Source organism: Triticum dicoccoides, chromosome 1A (assembly GCF_002162155.2).
Source record: "Triticum dicoccoides isolate Atlit2015 ecotype Zavitan chromosome 1A, WEW_v2.0, whole genome shotgun sequence".
In the NCBI taxonomy this organism is placed as follows: domain Eukaryota; kingdom Viridiplantae; phylum Streptophyta; class Magnoliopsida; order Poales; family Poaceae; genus Triticum; species Triticum dicoccoides.
In genome coordinates this window covers 497,194,962-497,212,429 of record NC_041380.1, presented here as the reverse complement: position 1 = coordinate 497,212,429, position 17,468 = coordinate 497,194,962, and the positions used below count along the sequence as shown (strand labels likewise).

At 46.5% G+C, this 17,468-nt stretch overlaps 1 protein-coding gene across 1 annotated transcript in view; it reads right to left on the bottom strand.

Moving 5' to 3' along the window:
- Positions 1-11,156: 11,156 nt before the first annotated feature.
- Positions 11,157-17,468, bottom strand: part of LOC119353995 (respiratory burst oxidase homolog protein B-like) — a 26,504-nt gene continuing 20,192 nt past the window's right edge. Inside the window, exons 11-12 of the mRNA XM_037620705.1 lie at positions 12,464-12,497; positions 11,157-11,266 (exon numbers count right to left, since the gene is read on the bottom strand). Coding sequence (XP_037476602.1) covers positions 11,157-11,266; positions 12,464-12,497 — 144 coding nt within the window. The remainder of the gene's footprint in view (positions 11,267-12,463; positions 12,498-17,468) is intronic.

The following is a 17,468-nucleotide window of genomic DNA, read 5'->3' as shown; positions in this document are numbered from 1 at the left end:
GCCAGGGCTGTCTGAAGAAGTTCTTGTTGGAAATATGCCCTAGAGGCAATAATAAAAGTATTATTATTATATTTCCTTGTTCATGATAACCGTTTATTATCCATGCTAGAATTGTATTGATAGGAAACTCAGATACATGTGTGGATACATAGACAACACCATGTCCCTAGTAAGCCTCTAGTTGACTAGCTCGTTAATCAATAGATGGTTACGGTTTCCTGACCATGGACATTGGACGTCGTTGATAACGGGATCACATCATTAGGAGAATGATGTGATGGACAAGACCCAATCCTAAGCCTAGCACAAGATCATGTAGTTCGTATGCTAAAGCTTTTCTAATGTCAAGTATCATTTCCTTAGACCATGAGATTGTGCAACTCCCGGATACCGTAGGAGTGCTATGGGTGTGCCAAACGTCACAACGTAACTAGGTGGCTATAAAGGTACACTACGGGTATCTCTGAAAGTGTCTGTTGGGTTGGCACGAATCGAGATTGGGATTTTGTCACTCCGTGTAAACGGAGAGGTATCTCTGGGCCCACTCGGTAGGACATCAGCATAATGTGCACAATGTGACCAAGGGGTTGATCACGGGATGATGTGTTACGGAACGAGTAAAGAGACTTGCCGGTAACGAGATTGAACAAGGTATCGGTATACCGACGATCGAATCTCGGGCAAGTACCATACCGCTAGACAAAGGGAATTGTATACGGGATCGATTGAGTCCTTGACATCATGGTTCATCCGATGAGATCATCGTGGAACATGTGGGAGCCAACATGGGTATCCAGATCCCGCTGTTGGTTATTGACCGGAGAACATCTCGGTCATGTCTGCATGTCTCCCGAACCCGTAGGGTCTACACACTTAAGGTTCGATGACGCTAGGGTTATAAAGGAAGCTTGTATGTGGTTACCGAATGTTGTTCGGAGTCCCGGATGAGATCCCGGACGTCACGAGGAGTTCCGGAATGGTCCGGAGGTAAAGATTTATATATAGGAAGTCCTGTTTCGGCCATCGGGACAAGTTTCGGGGTCATCGGTATTGTACCGGGACCACCGGAAGGGTCCCGGGGGCCCACCGGGTGGGGCCACCTGCCCCGGGGGCCACATGGGCTGTAGGGGGTGCGCCTTGGCCTACATGGGCCAAGGGCACCAGCCCCTAGAGGCCCATGCGCCAAGATATAGAAAAAAGGGGAGAGTCCTAAAGGGGGAAGGCACCTCCGAGGTGCCTTGGGGAGGATGGACTCCTCCCCCCTTCTTAGCCGCACCCCTTCCTTGGAGGAAGGGGCAAGGCTGCGCCTCCCCCCTCTCCCCTGCCCCTATATATAGTGGAGGGGAGGGAGGGCATCCAGACCTGAGCCCTTGGCGCCTCCCTCCCTCCCGTGACACCTCCTCCTCTCCCATAGGTGCTTGGCGAAGCCCTGCAGGATTGCCACGCTCCTCCATCACCACCACGCCGTTGTGCTGCTGCTGGATGGAGTCTTCCTCAACCTCTCCCTCTCTCCTTGCTGGATCAAGGCGTGGGATACATCGTCGAGCTGTACGTGTGTTGAACGCGGAGGTGCCGTCCGTTCGGCACTAGGATCATCGGTGATTTGAATCACGACGAGTATGACTCCATCAACCCCGTTCACTTGAACGCTTCCGCTTAGCGATCTACAAGGGTATGTAGATGCACTCTCCTTCTACTCGTAGCTGGTTTCTCCATAGATAGATCTTGGTGACGCGTAGGAAAATTTTGAATTTCTGCTACGTTCCCCAACAGTGGCATCATGAGCTAGGTCTATTGCGTAGATTCTTTGCACGAGTAGAACACAAAGTAGTTGTGGGCGTCGATATTGTTCAATATGCTTGCCATTACTAGTCTTATCTTGATTCGGCGGCATCGTGGGATGAAGCGGCCCGGACCAACCTTACACGTACGCTTACGTGAGACCGGTTCCACCGACAAACATGCACTAGTTGCATAAGGTGGCTGGCGGGTGTCTGTCTCTCCCACTTTAGTCGGATCGGATTCGATGAAAAGGGTCCTTATGAAGGGTAAATAGCAATTGGCATATCACGTTGTGGTTCATGTGTAGGTAAGAAACGTTCTTGCTAGAAACCCATAGCAGCCACGTAAAACATGCTAACAACAATTAGAGGACGTCTAACTTGTTTTTGCAGGGTATGCTATGTGATGTGATATGGCCAAAAAGGATGTGATGAATGATATATGTGATGTATGGGATTGATCATGTTCTTGTAATAGGAATCACGACTTGCATGTCGATGAGTATGACAACCGGCAGGAGCCATAGGAGTTGTCTTTATTTATTTGTGACCTGCGTGTCAACTTAAACGTCATGTAATTACTTTACTTTATTGCTAACCGTTAGCCATAGTAGTAGAAGTAATAGTTGGCGAGGCAACTTCATGAAGACACGATGATGGAGATCATGATGATGGAGATCATAGTGTCATGCCGGTGACGATGATGATCATGGAGCCCCGAAGATGGAGATCAAACGGAGCAAAGTGATGATGGCCATATCATGTCACTATTTGATTGCATGTGATGTTTATCATGTTTATACATCTTATTTGCTTAGAACGACGGTAGTAAATAAGATGATCCCTTACAACAATTTCAAGAAGTGTTCTCCCCTAACTGTGCACCATTGCGACAGTTCGTGTTTCGAAGCACCACGTGATGATCGGGTGTTAGATTCTAACGTTCACATACAACGGGTGTAAGACAGATTTACACACGCGAAACACTTAGGGTTAACTTGACGAGCCTAGCATGTACAAACATGGCCTCGGAACACGGAGACCGAAAGGTCGAGCATGAGTCGTATAGAAGATACGATCAACATGAAGATGTTCACCGATGATGACTAGTCCGTCTCACGTGATGATCGGACACGGCCTAGTTTGACTCGGATCATGTAATCACTTAGATGACTAGAGGGATGTCTATCTGAGTGGGAGTTCATAAGATGAACTTAATTATCCTGAACATAGTCAAAAGGTTTTTGCAAATTATGTCGTAGCTCACGCTATAGTTCTACTGTTTAGATATGTTCCTAGAGAAAAATTAGTTGAAAGTTGATAGTAGCAATTATGCGGACTAGGTCCGTAAACTGAGGATTGTCCTCATTGCTTCATAGAAGGCTTATGTCCTTAATGCACCGCTCAGTGTGCTGAACCTCGAACGTTGTCTGTGGTTGTTGCGAACATCTGACATACATGTTTTGATAACTACGTGATAGTTCAGTTAAACGGTTTAGAGTTGAGGCACCAAAGACGTTTTTGAAACGTCGCGAAACATATGAGATGTTTTGAGGGCTGAAATTAGGATTTCAGGCTCGTGCCCATGTCAAGAGGTATAAGACCTCCGATGACTTTCTTAACCTGCAAACTAAGGAAAAAAAGCTCAATTGTTGTGCTTGTGCTCAGATTGTCTGAGTACAACAATCGCTTGAATCGAGTGGGAGTTGATCTTCCAGATAAGACAGTGATGGTTCTCCGAAGTCATTACCACCAAGCTGCTAGAGCTTCGTGATGAACTATAATATATCAGGGACATATATGATGATCCTTGAGATACTCGCGATGTTTGACACCGCGAAAGTAGAAATCAAGAAGGAGCATCAATTGTTGATGGTTGGTGAAACCACTAGTTTCAAGAAGGGCAAGGGCAAGAAGGGATACTTCATGAAACGGCAAATCAGCTGCTGCTCTAGTGAAGAAACCCAAGGTAAAACCCAAACCCGAGACTAAGTGCTTCTGTAATAAGGGGAACAACCACTAGAGCAGAATTACCCTAGATACTTGGTAGATAAGAAGGCTGGCAAGGTCGATAGAAGTATATTGCATATACATTGTGTTAATGTGTACTTTGCTAGTACTCCTAGTAGCACCAGGGTATTAGATACCGGTTCGGTTGCTAAGTGTTAGTAACTCGAAACAAAAGGCTACGGAATAAACGGAGACTAGCTAAAGGTGAGCTGACGATATGTGTTGGAAGTTTTTCCAAGCTTGATATGATCAAGCATCGCACGCTCCCTCTACCAAAGAGATTGGTGTTAAACCTAAATAATTGTTATTTGGTGTTTGCGTTGAGCATAGACATGATTGGATTACGTCTATCGCAATACGGTTATTCATTTAAGGAGAATAATGGTTACTCTGTTTATTTGAATAATACCTTCAATGGTCTTGCACCTAAAGGAATGGTTTATTGAATCTCGATCGTAGTGATACACATTTTCATGCCAAAAGATATAAGATAGTAATGATAGTACCACTTACTTGTGGCACTGCCATGTAAGTCATAATGGTATAAAACGCATGAAGAAGCTCCATGTTGATGGATCTTTGGACTCACTCGTTTTTTGAAAAGTTTGAGACATGCGAACCATGTCTATTGGTGTATATGCATGAAGAAACTCCATGCAAATGGACCGTTTTGACTCACTTGATTTTGAATCACTTGGGACATGCAAATCATACCACATGGGCAAAATGACTGAAAAGCCTCGTTTTCAGTAAGATGGAACAAGATAGCAACTTGTTGGAAGTAACACATTTTGATGTGTGCAGTCCAATGAGTGCTGAGGCATGCAGTGAATATCGTTATGTTCTTACTTCACAGATGATTCGAGTAGATGTTGAGTATATTTACTTGATGAATCACGAGTCTGAATTATTGAAAGGTTCAAGTAATTTCAGTGTGAAGTTGAAAGATCATCGTGACAAGAGGATAAAAGATCTATGATATGATCATAGAGATGAATATCTGAATCACGAGTTTGGCACAGAATTAAGACATTGTGGAAATTGTTTCACAGCTAATACGGCCTGGAACACCATAGTGTGATGGTGTGTCCAAACGTCATAGTTGCACCCTATTGGATATGGTGCATACCATGATGTCTCTTATCGAGTTACCACTATCGTTCATGGGTTAGGCATTAGAGACAACCACATTCACTTTAAATAGGGCACCACATAATTTCGTTGAGACGACACCGTATGAACTATGGTTTGGAGAAACCTAAGTTGCCGTTTCTTGAAAGTTTGGGGCTGCGACGCTTATGTGAAAAGGTTTCAGGTTGATAAGCTCGAACCCAAAGCAGATAAAATGCATCTTCATAGGACACCCAAAAACAGTTGGGTATACCTCCTAATTCAGATCCGAAAGCAATAGGGATTGTTTCTTGAATCGGGTCCTTTTTCGAGGAAAGGTTTCTCTCGAAAAGTTGAGTGGGAGGATGGTGGAGACTTGATGAGGTTATTGAACCGTCACTTCAACAAGTGTGTAGCAGGGCACAGGAAGTTGTTCCTGTGGCACGCACACCAACTGAAGTGGAAGCTTATGATAGTGATCATGAAACTTCGGATCGAGTCACTACCAAACCTCGTGGGATGACAAGGATGCGTACTACTTCAGAGTGGTACGTAATCCTGTCTTGGAAGTCATGTTGCTAGACAACAATGAACCTACGAGCTATGGAGAAGCGATGGTGGGCCCGGATTCCGATAAATGGCTCAAGGCCATAAAACCCGAGAGAGGATCCATGTATGAAAACAAAGTGTAGACTTTGGAAGAACTACTTGATGGTCGTAAGGCTGTTAGGTACATATGGATTTTGAAAGGAAGACAGACAATGATGGTAAGTGTCACCATTGAGAAAGCTCGACTTGTCGTTAAGATGTTTTTCGACAAGTTCAAGGAGTTGACTACGATGAGACTTTCTCACTCGTAGCGATGCTAAGAGTCTGTTGGAATTATATTAGCAATTACTGCATTATTTATGAAATCTTGCAGATAGGATGTCAAAACATTGTTTCCTCGACGATTCTTGAGGAAAGGTTGTATGTGATACAACCGGAAGGTTTTGTCTATCCGGAAATATGCTAATAAGTATGCAAAGCTCCAGCAATCCTTCTGAGGACTGGAGTGAGCATCTTGGAGTTGGAATGTATGCTTTGATGATGATCAAAGATTTTGGGTGTATACAAAGTTTATGAGAAACTTGTATTTCCAAAGAAGTGAGTGGGAGCACTATAGAATTTCTGATGAGTATATGTTGTTGACATATTAATGATCAGAAATGACGTAGAATTTCTGGAAAGCATATAGGGTTATTTGGAAAGTGTTTTCAATGGAAAACCTGGATTAAGCTACTTGAACATTGAGCATCAAGATCTATAAGGATAGATCAAAACGCTTAATAGTACTTTCAAATGAGCACATGCCTTGACGTGATCTTGAAGGTGTTCAAGATGGATCAGTCAAAGAAGGAGTTCTTGCCTGAGTTGTAAGGTATGAAGTTAAGACTTAAAGCTCGACCATGGCAGAATAGAGAGAAAGGAACGAAGGTCGTCCCCTATGCTTAAGACATAGGCTCTACAGTATGCTATGCTGTGTACCGCACCTGAAGTGTGCTTTACCATGAGTCAATCAAGGGGTACAAGAGTGATCCAAGAATGGATCACAGGACAACGGTCAAAGTTATCCTTAGTAACTAGTGGACTAAGGAATTTTCTCAATTATGGAGGTGGTAAAAGAGTTCGTCGTAAAGGGTTACGTCGATGCAAGCTTAACACCTATCCGGATAGCTCTGAGTAGAGATACCGGATACGTATAATGGAGCAACAATTTAGAACAGCTCCAAGTAGAACAGTTATTTGGAGTAGCTCCAAATAGAACGTGGTAGCTGCATCTAGGAGATGACATAGAGATTTGTAAAGCACACACGGATCTGAAAGGTTCAGACCCGTTGACTATAACCTCTCTCACAAGCATAACATGATCAAACCCAGAACTCATCGAGTGTTAATCACATGGTAAATGTGAACTAGACTGTTGACTCTAGTAAACTCTTTGGGTGTTAGTCACATGGGGATGTGACCTTGAGTGTTAATCACATATCGATGTGAACTAGATTATTGACTCTAGTGCAAGTGGGAGACTGTTGGAAATATGCCCTAGAGGCAATAATAAAAGTATTATTATTATATTTCCTTGTTCATGATAATCGTTTATTATCCATGCTAGAATTGTATTGATAGGAAACTCAGATACATGTGTGGATACATAGACAACACCATGTCCCTAGTAAGCCTCTAGTTGACTAGCTCGTTAATCAATAGATGGTTACGGTTTCCTGACCATGGACATTGGACGTCGTTGATAACGGGATCACATCATTAGGAGAATGATGTGATGGACAAGACCCAATCCTAAGCCTAGCACAAGATCATGTAGTTCGTATGCTAAAGCTTTTCTAATGTCAAGTATCATTTCCTTAGACCATGAGATTGTGCAACTCCCGGATACCGTAGGAGTGCTTTGGGTGTGCCAAACGTCACAACGTAACTGGGTGGCTATAAAGGTACACTACGGGTATCTCTGGAAGTGTCTGTTGGGTTGGCACGAATCGAGATTGGGATTTTGTCACTCCGTGTAAACGGAGAGGTATCTCTGGGCCCACTCGGTAGGACATCATCGTAATGTGCACAATGTGACCAAGAGGTTGATCACGGGATGATGTGTTACGGAACGAGTAAAGAGACTTGCCGGTAACGAGATTGAACAAGGTATCGGTATACCGACGATCGAATCTCGGGCAAGTACCATACCGCTAGACAAAGGGAATTGTATACGGGATCGATTGAGTCCTTGACATCGTGGTTCATCCGATGAGATCATCGTGGAACATGTGGGAGCCAACATGGGTATCCAGATCCAGCTGTTGGTTATTGACCGGAGAACATCTCGGTCATGTCTGCATGTCTCCCGAACCCGTAGGGTCTACACACTTAAGGTTCGATGACGCTAGGGTTATAAAGGAAGCTTGTATGTGGTTACCGAATGTTGTTCGGAGTCCCAGATGAGATCCCGGACGTCACGAGGAGTTCCGGAATGGTCCGGAGGTAAAGATTTATATATAGGAAGTCCTGTTTCGGCCATCGGGACAAGTTTCGGGGTCATCGGTATTGTACCGGGACCACCGGGTGGGGCCACCTGCCCCGGGGGCCACATGGGCTATAGGGGGTGCGCCTTGGCCTACATGGGCCAAGGGCACCAGCCCCTAGAGGCCCATGCGCCAAGATATAGAAAAAAGGGGAGAGTCCTAAAGGGGGAAGGCACCTCCGAGGTGCCTTGGGGAGGATGGACTCCTCCCCCCTTCTTAGCCGCACCCCTTCCTTGGAGGAAGGGGAAAGGCTGCGCCTCCCCCCTCTCCCCTGCCCCTATATATAGTGGAGGGGAGGGAGGGCATCCAGACCTGAGCCCTTGGCGCCTCCCTCCCTCCCGTGACACCTCCTCCTCTCCCGTAGGTGCTTGGCGAAGCCCTGCAGGATTGCCACGCTCCTCCATCACCACCACGCCGTTGTGCTGCTGCTGGATGGAGTCTTCCTCAACCTCTCCCTCTCTCCTTGCTAGATCAAGGCGTGGGAGACATCGTCGAGCTGTACGTGTGTTGAACGCGGAGGTGCCGTCCGCTCGGCACTAGGATCATCGGTGATTTGAATCACGACGAGTACGACTCCATCAACCCCGTTCACTTGAACGCTTCCGCTTAGTGATCTACAAGGGTATGTAGATGCACTCTCCTTCTACTCGTAGCTGGTTTCTCCATAGATAGATCTTGGTGACGCGTAGGAAAATTTTGAATTTCTGCTACGTTCCCCAACAGTTCTCTGGCCCTTCGTGTTTTGATCACCGTTGGAGAGTCGCCTTCCATTGGGAGAGTCGCCAGACGAGCCGACGCAGCAATTAAATTCTCCAAAGGGTTAGAGAAGTGACACGGTGATACTGGCGTGTAATGAGGCGGAGCAGTATTCACACAGGGTGGTTCCATGGCCCTCGGCTGAACCGCCCCCCGTCCCGGGTGTTGTGATCCGGTTTGCCTCCGGCGGGTTGCTGGGACCGGCCCCGGGTGTGTGGAAAAGATTCCTAGGATCGTAAGTCAGAGGTAGACATGACTGAGTTTTCTGGTGTCTTCTCCTCATGACCTCGTTTGACGCGTTCAGATCCACCGAGAGCCGGAAAGTCTCTGCTTGAAGCTGCTAAGCACGAGCATCCAAAGCCGCCCGCTCTGCAGCCATCCTGACATTTTCTGCTGCTAAATTTTCCTTGGCTTGTGCCACCTCTTCATGTAGTCGTGCCACCTCTGTGTCATGCTGAACCTTATCCGCCGGCTCAACCACAGCAGTCAATAGAGCCGTCATCTTATCCATGAGGTCCATTAATACCCGAGCCGGGGGGTGCGCGGGGTCTTCTGACCCGGCTGCTGCCGACCCGGTGGTTATTGCTGCCGCCACCGTAGAATTCTGCCCGGGTTGAGTGCCAGCCATGAAGACTCCAACTCGATTCGGCGGCTCAAAGGGGTCCGGAATACTGCTGCCATCGGAGCAACCCCCAAGCACGCCATCTTGTAGCTGATACAGAGAATCTGTCTCACCTGTGGACGACGCACCGTCAGAACATATGGCCGTCTCACCACCATCTATCGATCCTTCAGAAAATTCCCGTCCATGGATGCAACCCACGAAGGCCCGCCGCACGGCGGGTTGAGCCGGGCAGATCCAGCGCGCTGAGCCGTCTCAACGAGGTCGGTGCAGATGTCCGGCTCAGGGCCCGGCTCGCCAATCCAGCCGATGAAGACGTGGATTCCGCCGAAGGGGACCTGGTATCCGTACTCAATTGAGCCAGCGTTGGGGCCCCAGCCTTCATCGTCGATGTAGAGCTTGCCGCGACGACTCTTGGTCATCCGGCCCTTCGAAGTTGCCCTTCAAGAACTCAAATTCACCGTGCGCTGGCCCCACGATGGCCGCCAACTGTCGTGGAATTTTCATGGCAGATGTCCTAGCGAAAGGACTTAATCGTAGGGCCATCACAACTAGGAAGCTTAAAGGGGTTAATTGGGACAAAGGACACGAGAAGGTTTATACTGGTTCGGCCCCTTACGGTGAAGGTAAGGCCTAATCCAGTTGATGTTGTATTGCTAGGTTTCGATGACCAAGGAGCGAATCCGCTAGCTTGGCTATCAATCTGTTGTCTCTTGTCCTAAGCCGCCGCCGGGTCGTCCCCTTATATACACGGGTTAACGCCTGGCGGCCTACAGAGTCCCGACCGGCTCATAAAACATGTCCGGCTTGATGACTTCTTTTATATGCCTTTCTTTACAAGTCTTTCTTTATGTATGGCGGTTTACAATATTGGGCTTTAAGCCGCCTCTGGGCTTAGGCCTTCTATAATTCTTAATAAACTATCACCTTGAATGTTTACTAGGCTTCTTTTGTAACCCGCCATTGGGGTTGACCCGGCCCCTCCTGGGCGGGTCATACCTGGTAGCTATATCCCCAACAGAAGGCGAACAGCTGATTCCATGGCTGATCGAAGCTCTGGCACACATGACGACGTGAACTTATCCACGTAGTAGAATCTGGAAACATTTGCACGCTCCTGGCACACTCGAGCATCTTCAGCGCCAAAGGAAATAAGTTTTTTTTTGAATTTTTGAATTTACTACTCATATCATGTGCATGTGATCCCAGACACCAAACCTCCCTCCTCCAACACAACGGAAATATTGTCAACCGACACCAATCATATTTTCCAAATGGTTCAGTGATCAATGCTAACCATGAAACCGAACTCAGCGCAATAGAGGTGACATCATAAAACCTTTTTTGTCTAGCATCCTTTCTTAAACCAAGAAAGTCGACAAAATTTCCAAGTACTTAACCAAAAGCAGCAAGGCACAAGTACTTTATACAGGTTTTTGAATGCATAGGGTCTGATAGCATGAATTATCCATATCCTACCACTTACATTTAAATTAAATGAAGCGAATTTCTTCCCATAACAAAGGAAGGTCTGGCAGGCTAAGGGAAGGTCAAATACCAACACTCATAGCATGGTACCATAAGTAAATTATTATATAATAACGCATGATAAATAGATAGTCAATATAGATACCATATATAGTTACATGACAATGAACAAGTGTCCGTACATGTTACTCCGTATCTGAGAAGATAATATATATCATGATAATTTAGTACTTGGTTTGTAGTAATTTTCTTCTTTTGCGAATGTGGTATGTTCCACAAAAACATAAACTTCTTGTGGTTGGATGGCTGGCAAAACTAGAAGTTTTCCTTGTGGAACTCAAACCGTGTGCTTGTTTTTCTCGAGAGATCCTTTGCAAGATAGCGCAATTCATTTGTCAGCGCCGGCATGCCACAGTAGAACACTCCTGCGATATCCAAGAAACACAAGGTTAGTGTCAATTCAGAAAAGCAATGCTATGTATGCACAAAAGTTTTGCTGGTTGATTGATCATGTTGTTCTTATGCAGTGGACTCAGACGACAAGCTCATGCCTTGATTGGTATGTCATAGTTGGGTAAGAGAGATTATCCACGAATACTATATATGTGCACGAGGAAATTTCACAAATACACAATATTCGGGACCGACGTAACAGAAAATTACAACTCTAAGGGATTTTAAAAACCACAACTCTAGGACTAATCAGTAACAAAAAAAAACAGATTGCTTCGTTTAGTCACTTAATGAGAAATATGACGTGCGGATCTCATATGTTAGTACTAGCGGGACAGTTGGCTTGATCTAGAAAAATTATAATAATTAAAGTTCTTTTTAAAAAAATCAAAATTTTCAAAAAATCCAAAAAAAGGAAAAAATTGAAAAAAATAACAAAAAAAGTGTAGCACAGTCCATCTTTGTTGATCAATTTGGGAAAATTTCAGCCTATTTTACTTTGCCGTATGAAAGTATGGACGATTTTTGTATGAACGTGAATGAGTTGACTTACAAAAACTGTCCAAATTTAAAATGGCTAAGTAAAATAGGCTGAAAATTTCCCAGATTGATCAGCAAAGATGGACTGAGTTACTATGTTTTTTTAGTTCATTTTTTTAACTTTGGTTTTTTAAGATTAACACATGGGGCCCACATGTTATATTTCTCATTAGTCCTAGAATTGTGGTTTTTGTTAAAATACCCCCGAGTTGTAGTTTTTTGTTACCTCAACCTCAAATGTTGTATATTGTGTAATTTTCTCTATGTGCACATACCCGAGCTCAACTAACTATGCGTGTATTGATCATTTCTATCTAGACTATGGTTGTAACTCCAAGATGCAGCTTCTCGAGCATGCTAATTGTGCTATGCACAGAAAGTGTGTGGTGCTAGAAATTGTCATGACTGAATATATATGTATTCCCTCCGTAAAGTAATATAAGATCGTTTAGATCTAAATGATTTTATATTACTTTACTTTATGGGGGGAGTACTTCTTTACTAAGCCCCAAATGTTGTGTATTTGTGCAATTTACCCTGGATGACCCTGCCTACCAGTAGGCCAGCGTCGTAGTAGTTTCGTATTGGAAAACAGAAGTAGTAGTAGTTAGTTTCTGTACGGTACTGACCGACGCGTTTTCCTTGGTTCTCCTGAGCGATGCGCTCGTAGGCTTCATGTAAGAGGCGGGATGGTAGTGGTAAGAACTGCACTGGATTCACTCACGCTAGCTCGATCCTCAGGTTCGATTACAAGGTGCGGGTACAAGATGAAGAACAGGAAGGGGATAGGATTAGGGTTGCCGCCGCCGGTGCCTTGATCCACTGGATGCCCGAACCGGGTGCGGAGGGTGGCTTAAGTACTTGTCGCGGGCCCTGGGCCTCACTAAGCCCACTCCGGCCCAGTGTTGCGTGGGTTGGGCCTTCGAGCCCGTGGAAGCCGCCCGGCAGGAGGTGAGCCCCGCAAGCCGCTGACTTGTGGTCCCGTCTCTTCAGTGTCGCTGGCTGTAGCGGGGGCGCTGACATCCCCTCCTCCTTGGGACGAGGCTTGCCCCCAAGCCTCTGCTCCAGGGAAGCGAGCCTGCAGGGCCACCTTGTCTTCCCAAGTGTCTCCCAATGCCGCTAGGTCAGACCAGCGTATCACCACTTGCTCCACCAGGACACCATTTTTGCAACGCCAACGTTGCTGCAGAACTGTCACTGGCACGACAGGAATGTTAGTAGGCTGAGGAAGATCAGTAGATCACTGCATACCGGGGCGGAGACAGCGACGGAGTTGCGACACATGGAACACTGGATGCACTTGAGAGTGCACTGGCAGATCCAGTTTGTAGGCTGCATCACTGATCTTGCTGACGATTGGATATGGTCCGTAGTACTTGAAAGCTAGTTTGTGTTGGCTCTCCTCGCCACTGATGTTTGAATGTAGGGTTGGAGTTTCAAGAATACCAGCTCGCCCACTTCAAAGACGCGTGGCGATCTTCGTTTGTCAGCCTGGGCCTTCATGTGCTGCTGTGCGTGATGCAAGTGTTGTTGCAATAGGTCCTGGATCACTGCTCTCTCTTCCAGCCAAGACTGCAGAGTAGGTACGGTGCAGTCTGCCATTGGTGCCAAACCCCACTGCCGTGGCTCATATCCAAACATTGCCTTAAACGGTGTCATGCCAATGCTAGAGTGATAGGAGGAATTGTACCAGAACTGCGCTAATGGTATCCAGTGGCTCCAGCGTCTTGGGCAAGTATGGACAAAGCAGTGCAGATATGTCTCGATGCACTGATTCACCCGCTTCGTTTGCCCGTCCGTTTGAGGGTGATGAGCCGAACTCATCCGCAGATCCGTGCCAGCGTATTTGAAGAGCTCATGCCAGAAATGGCTCGTAAATACGGGGTCTCGATCAGACACAATGGAGCTGGGAAAGCCATGGATGCGGTAGATGCTGGACATGTAGAGCAGCGCCACTTTAGATGCCGTGTACGGATGCACCAGCGGCAAGAAATGCGCGAATTTGGTCCTTTTGTCGACCACCACACAGAGACAGTTAAACTTCCCAGACTGTGGCAATCCGTCGATGAAGTCCATTGTGATCATCTCCCACGGCTGTTGTGGGCTAGGTAATGGCTCCAACAGACCGGGAGATGCTGCACGATCTGGCTTAGACTGTTGGCAGATTTGACAACAACGCACGTATTGCAACACGTGCGCCTTCATCTTGGGCCAAGCGAACAAACGACGAATGCGCCTGAATGTTGCAGGGAACCCACTGTGCCCCCCCACTGGGCTGTCATGGAAAGCTGAAATTATCTGTTGTTGCAATGCTGTCGAGCCGCCGAGCCATATCCTGCCACGGAAATACAAAATTCCGTTCTACAACGTGAATCGCCGTTTTGGGTCTTCCCGAAGAGCTAGTTGCTGTAGCAGTTTCTGAGCTTGCGGATTGCAATTGTAGCTTGCCATTACATCGTCCAGCCAGCGGGGTTGGCATGTGGAGATGTCGAACAACAGCTCTGGGGGTTGAGATCGTGACAGAGCATCAGCGGCCGTGTTGTTCGAGCCCTTCTTATACCTGATCGTGTACCGAAGGCCCAATAACTTGGTAAAGGCTCTCTGCTGCCACGGAGTAGTCAATCGTTGCTCTTCAAGATGAACTAGACTTTTTTGATCCGTGAAAATAATGAATTCATTGTGCTGTAAATAGGGTCGCCATTGGTCAACTGCCACCATAATAGCCAGGTACTCCTTCTCGTACGTCGATAGGCCTTGGTAGCATGGACTCAGACTTTTACTCATGAACGCAATGGGGTGCCCCTCTTGCTGTAAAACTGCTCCTATTCCTTTGTCACAGGCATCAGTCTCGATTGTGAAGGTTTTACTGAAGTCTGGCAGCGCCAAAACTGGAGCTGTGATTAGTTGTTGCTTGAGCAGCTCGAACACTTGATTCGTGTTCTCTGTCCAGACGAAGGGTGCGCCTTTCTTCAAGAGATTGAAGAGAGGGCGTGCGCTGATTCCAAAACCCTTGACAAATCTGCGGTAATACCCTGCGAGTCCTAAAAATCTGCGTACTTCCTTCGCGTCCACTGGTTTCGGCCATGCCTCTACTGCACTGATCTTTGTTGGTTCCATGGCCACGCCTTGACTGCTGATGACGTGGCCTAGGTACGACACTTGTTGCCGACCAAACTCGCATTTGGACCTCTTCACCTTCCATTGGTCTCGACGTAAAAGCTCGAGGACCTGGCTGAGGTGCGCTGCATGATCCTCCCAGGTCTTGCTGAACACAAGAATATCATCGAAAAACAGCAGGACACAGTGCCGCACGAGAGGATGCATCGTTTCTGTTATTGCTCCATTGAAGGTACCGGGCCCCCCTGCTAATCCGAACGAGAGAACCTTGAATTCATAATGTCCTGAATGCGTCTGAAAGGCCGTTTTGAATTCCTCCCCTTCTGCTAACCGAATCTGGTGATAGCCCGCACGTAGGTCCAATTTAGAGAACCATTGCGCACCGTGCAGCTCATCAAGCAGCTCCTCTATGACAGGCACTGGGAATTTACTGACGCGTGTCATGGCATTGAGATGTCTATAATCCACGCAGAGCCTCCATGTTCCATCTTTCTTCTTGACTAGAATGACTGGGGACGAAAAGGTACTGTGGCTTCGCTGGATCACCCCTGACTGCAAGAGTTCTTGCACTTGCCGCTCAATCTCAGACTTGTGCTCTGGCTTATGGCGGTAAGGTCTGATGTTGACGGGATGCGCCCCTGGCATGAGAGGAATGGTGTGGTGAAAGCACAAGTGCTCCCTAGGTGGTTTTGGTAATTAATGACAACATATCTCTTGTTGGACTAACATTTCTATCTAGTATGTTTCAGATAAGTTCAACAATGGAGTGGCATGGACTAAAGGTTGTGGGAAGTTCTCCAAGATGCTAAGGACAAAGGATTGGCTAAAGCTTAAAGCTCAAGACTCTTCATTTTACATTTTAGTGATCCAAGATCACATTGAGTCCATAGGAAAAGCCAATACTATCAAGGAGGGATGAGGTGTTGCTTAATGAGCATCTTGCTTCATGTGCTTAATGATATGCTCCAAAATCCTCAGCTACTTTCCCACTTCCACATATGACCAAAATCCAAAGCCAAACTCGGACCTACCGATTCTTTCTATCCGGCGCCACCGAGTTTCACTTGTCATAGCCACTGCCAGAAACCCTAATCAGTTCGGTATCACCGATGGGATCTCGGTCTCACCGAATGGGCTTGCAAACTCTCTGTTACCTATTGCAATATTCTCGGTCCCACCGAGATATGCAATCGGTCCCATCGAGTTTGCTTGGCCAACTCTCTGTTTCACTTATTACCCAAATCGGTCCCACCGAGGTTCAGTAATCGGTCAAACCGAGTTTTGGACTTACCCTAACCCTAGCACATCGGTCCCACCGAGTTGATCCAGTCGGTCCCACCGAAATCTCTAACGGTCACTAGGTTTACTATTTCGGTCCGACCGAGTTTGTTGATTCGGTCCCACCGAGATTGGAAAACTGTGTGTAACGGTTGGATTTTGTGTGGAGGCTATATATACCCCTCTACCTCCTCTTCATTCGGAGAGAGAGCCATCAGACTAAGCCTACACTTCCAGCGTCCTATTTCTGAGAGAGAACTACCTACTCATGTGTTGAGACCAAAATATTCCATTCCTACCATATGAATCTTGATCTCTAGCCTTCCCCAAGTTGCTTTCCACTTAAACCTTCTTTCCACCAGATCCAAATCCTATGAGAGAGAGTTGAGTGTTGGGGAGACTATCATTTGAAGCACAAGAGCAAGGAGTTCATCATCAACACACCATTTGTTACTTCTTGGAGAGTGGTGTCTCCTAGATTGGCTAGGTGTCACTTGGGAGCCTCCGACAAGATTGTGGAGTTGAACCAAGGAGTTTGTAAGGGCAAGGAGATCACCTACTTCGTGAAGATCTACCGCTAGTGAGGCAAGTCCTTCGTGGGCGATGGCCATGGTGGGATAGACAAGGTTGCTACTTCGTGGACCCTTCGTGGGTGGTTGCTTCTTCGTGGACCCTTCATGGGTGGAGCCCTCCGTGGACTCGCGCAACCGTTACCCTTCGTGGGTGGAGCCCTCCGTGGACTCGCGCAACCGTTATCCTTCGTGGGTTGAAGTCTCCATCAACGTGGATGTAGGATAGCACCACCTATCCAAACCACGGGAAAAACATCCGTGTCTCCAATTGCGTTTGAAATCTCCAAACCCTTCCCTTTACATTCTTGCAAGTTGCATGCTTTACATTCCGCTGCTCATATACTCTTTGCATGCTTGCTTGATATGTATTGTGTATGTTGAAATTGTGCCTAAAACTCCACTCAAATCGAAAAAGATTAAAAATTGCAACTTTAGCACTGAGTGTCTAATTACCCCCCCCCCCTCTAGACACACCCACTTCAAGGTCCTACAAGTGGTATCAGAGCTTTGGTCTCCATTGCCTTGGTTTAATCACCATTGGAGGAAGATGGATGTGTCTACTTTAGGGAGTCTTAGACATAGAGTGCCTATTCTTGATGGAGAGTATTTTCATGAGTGGAAAAATGAGATGCTTGTAATCTTCAATCAATATCATTTGAACAAGTAT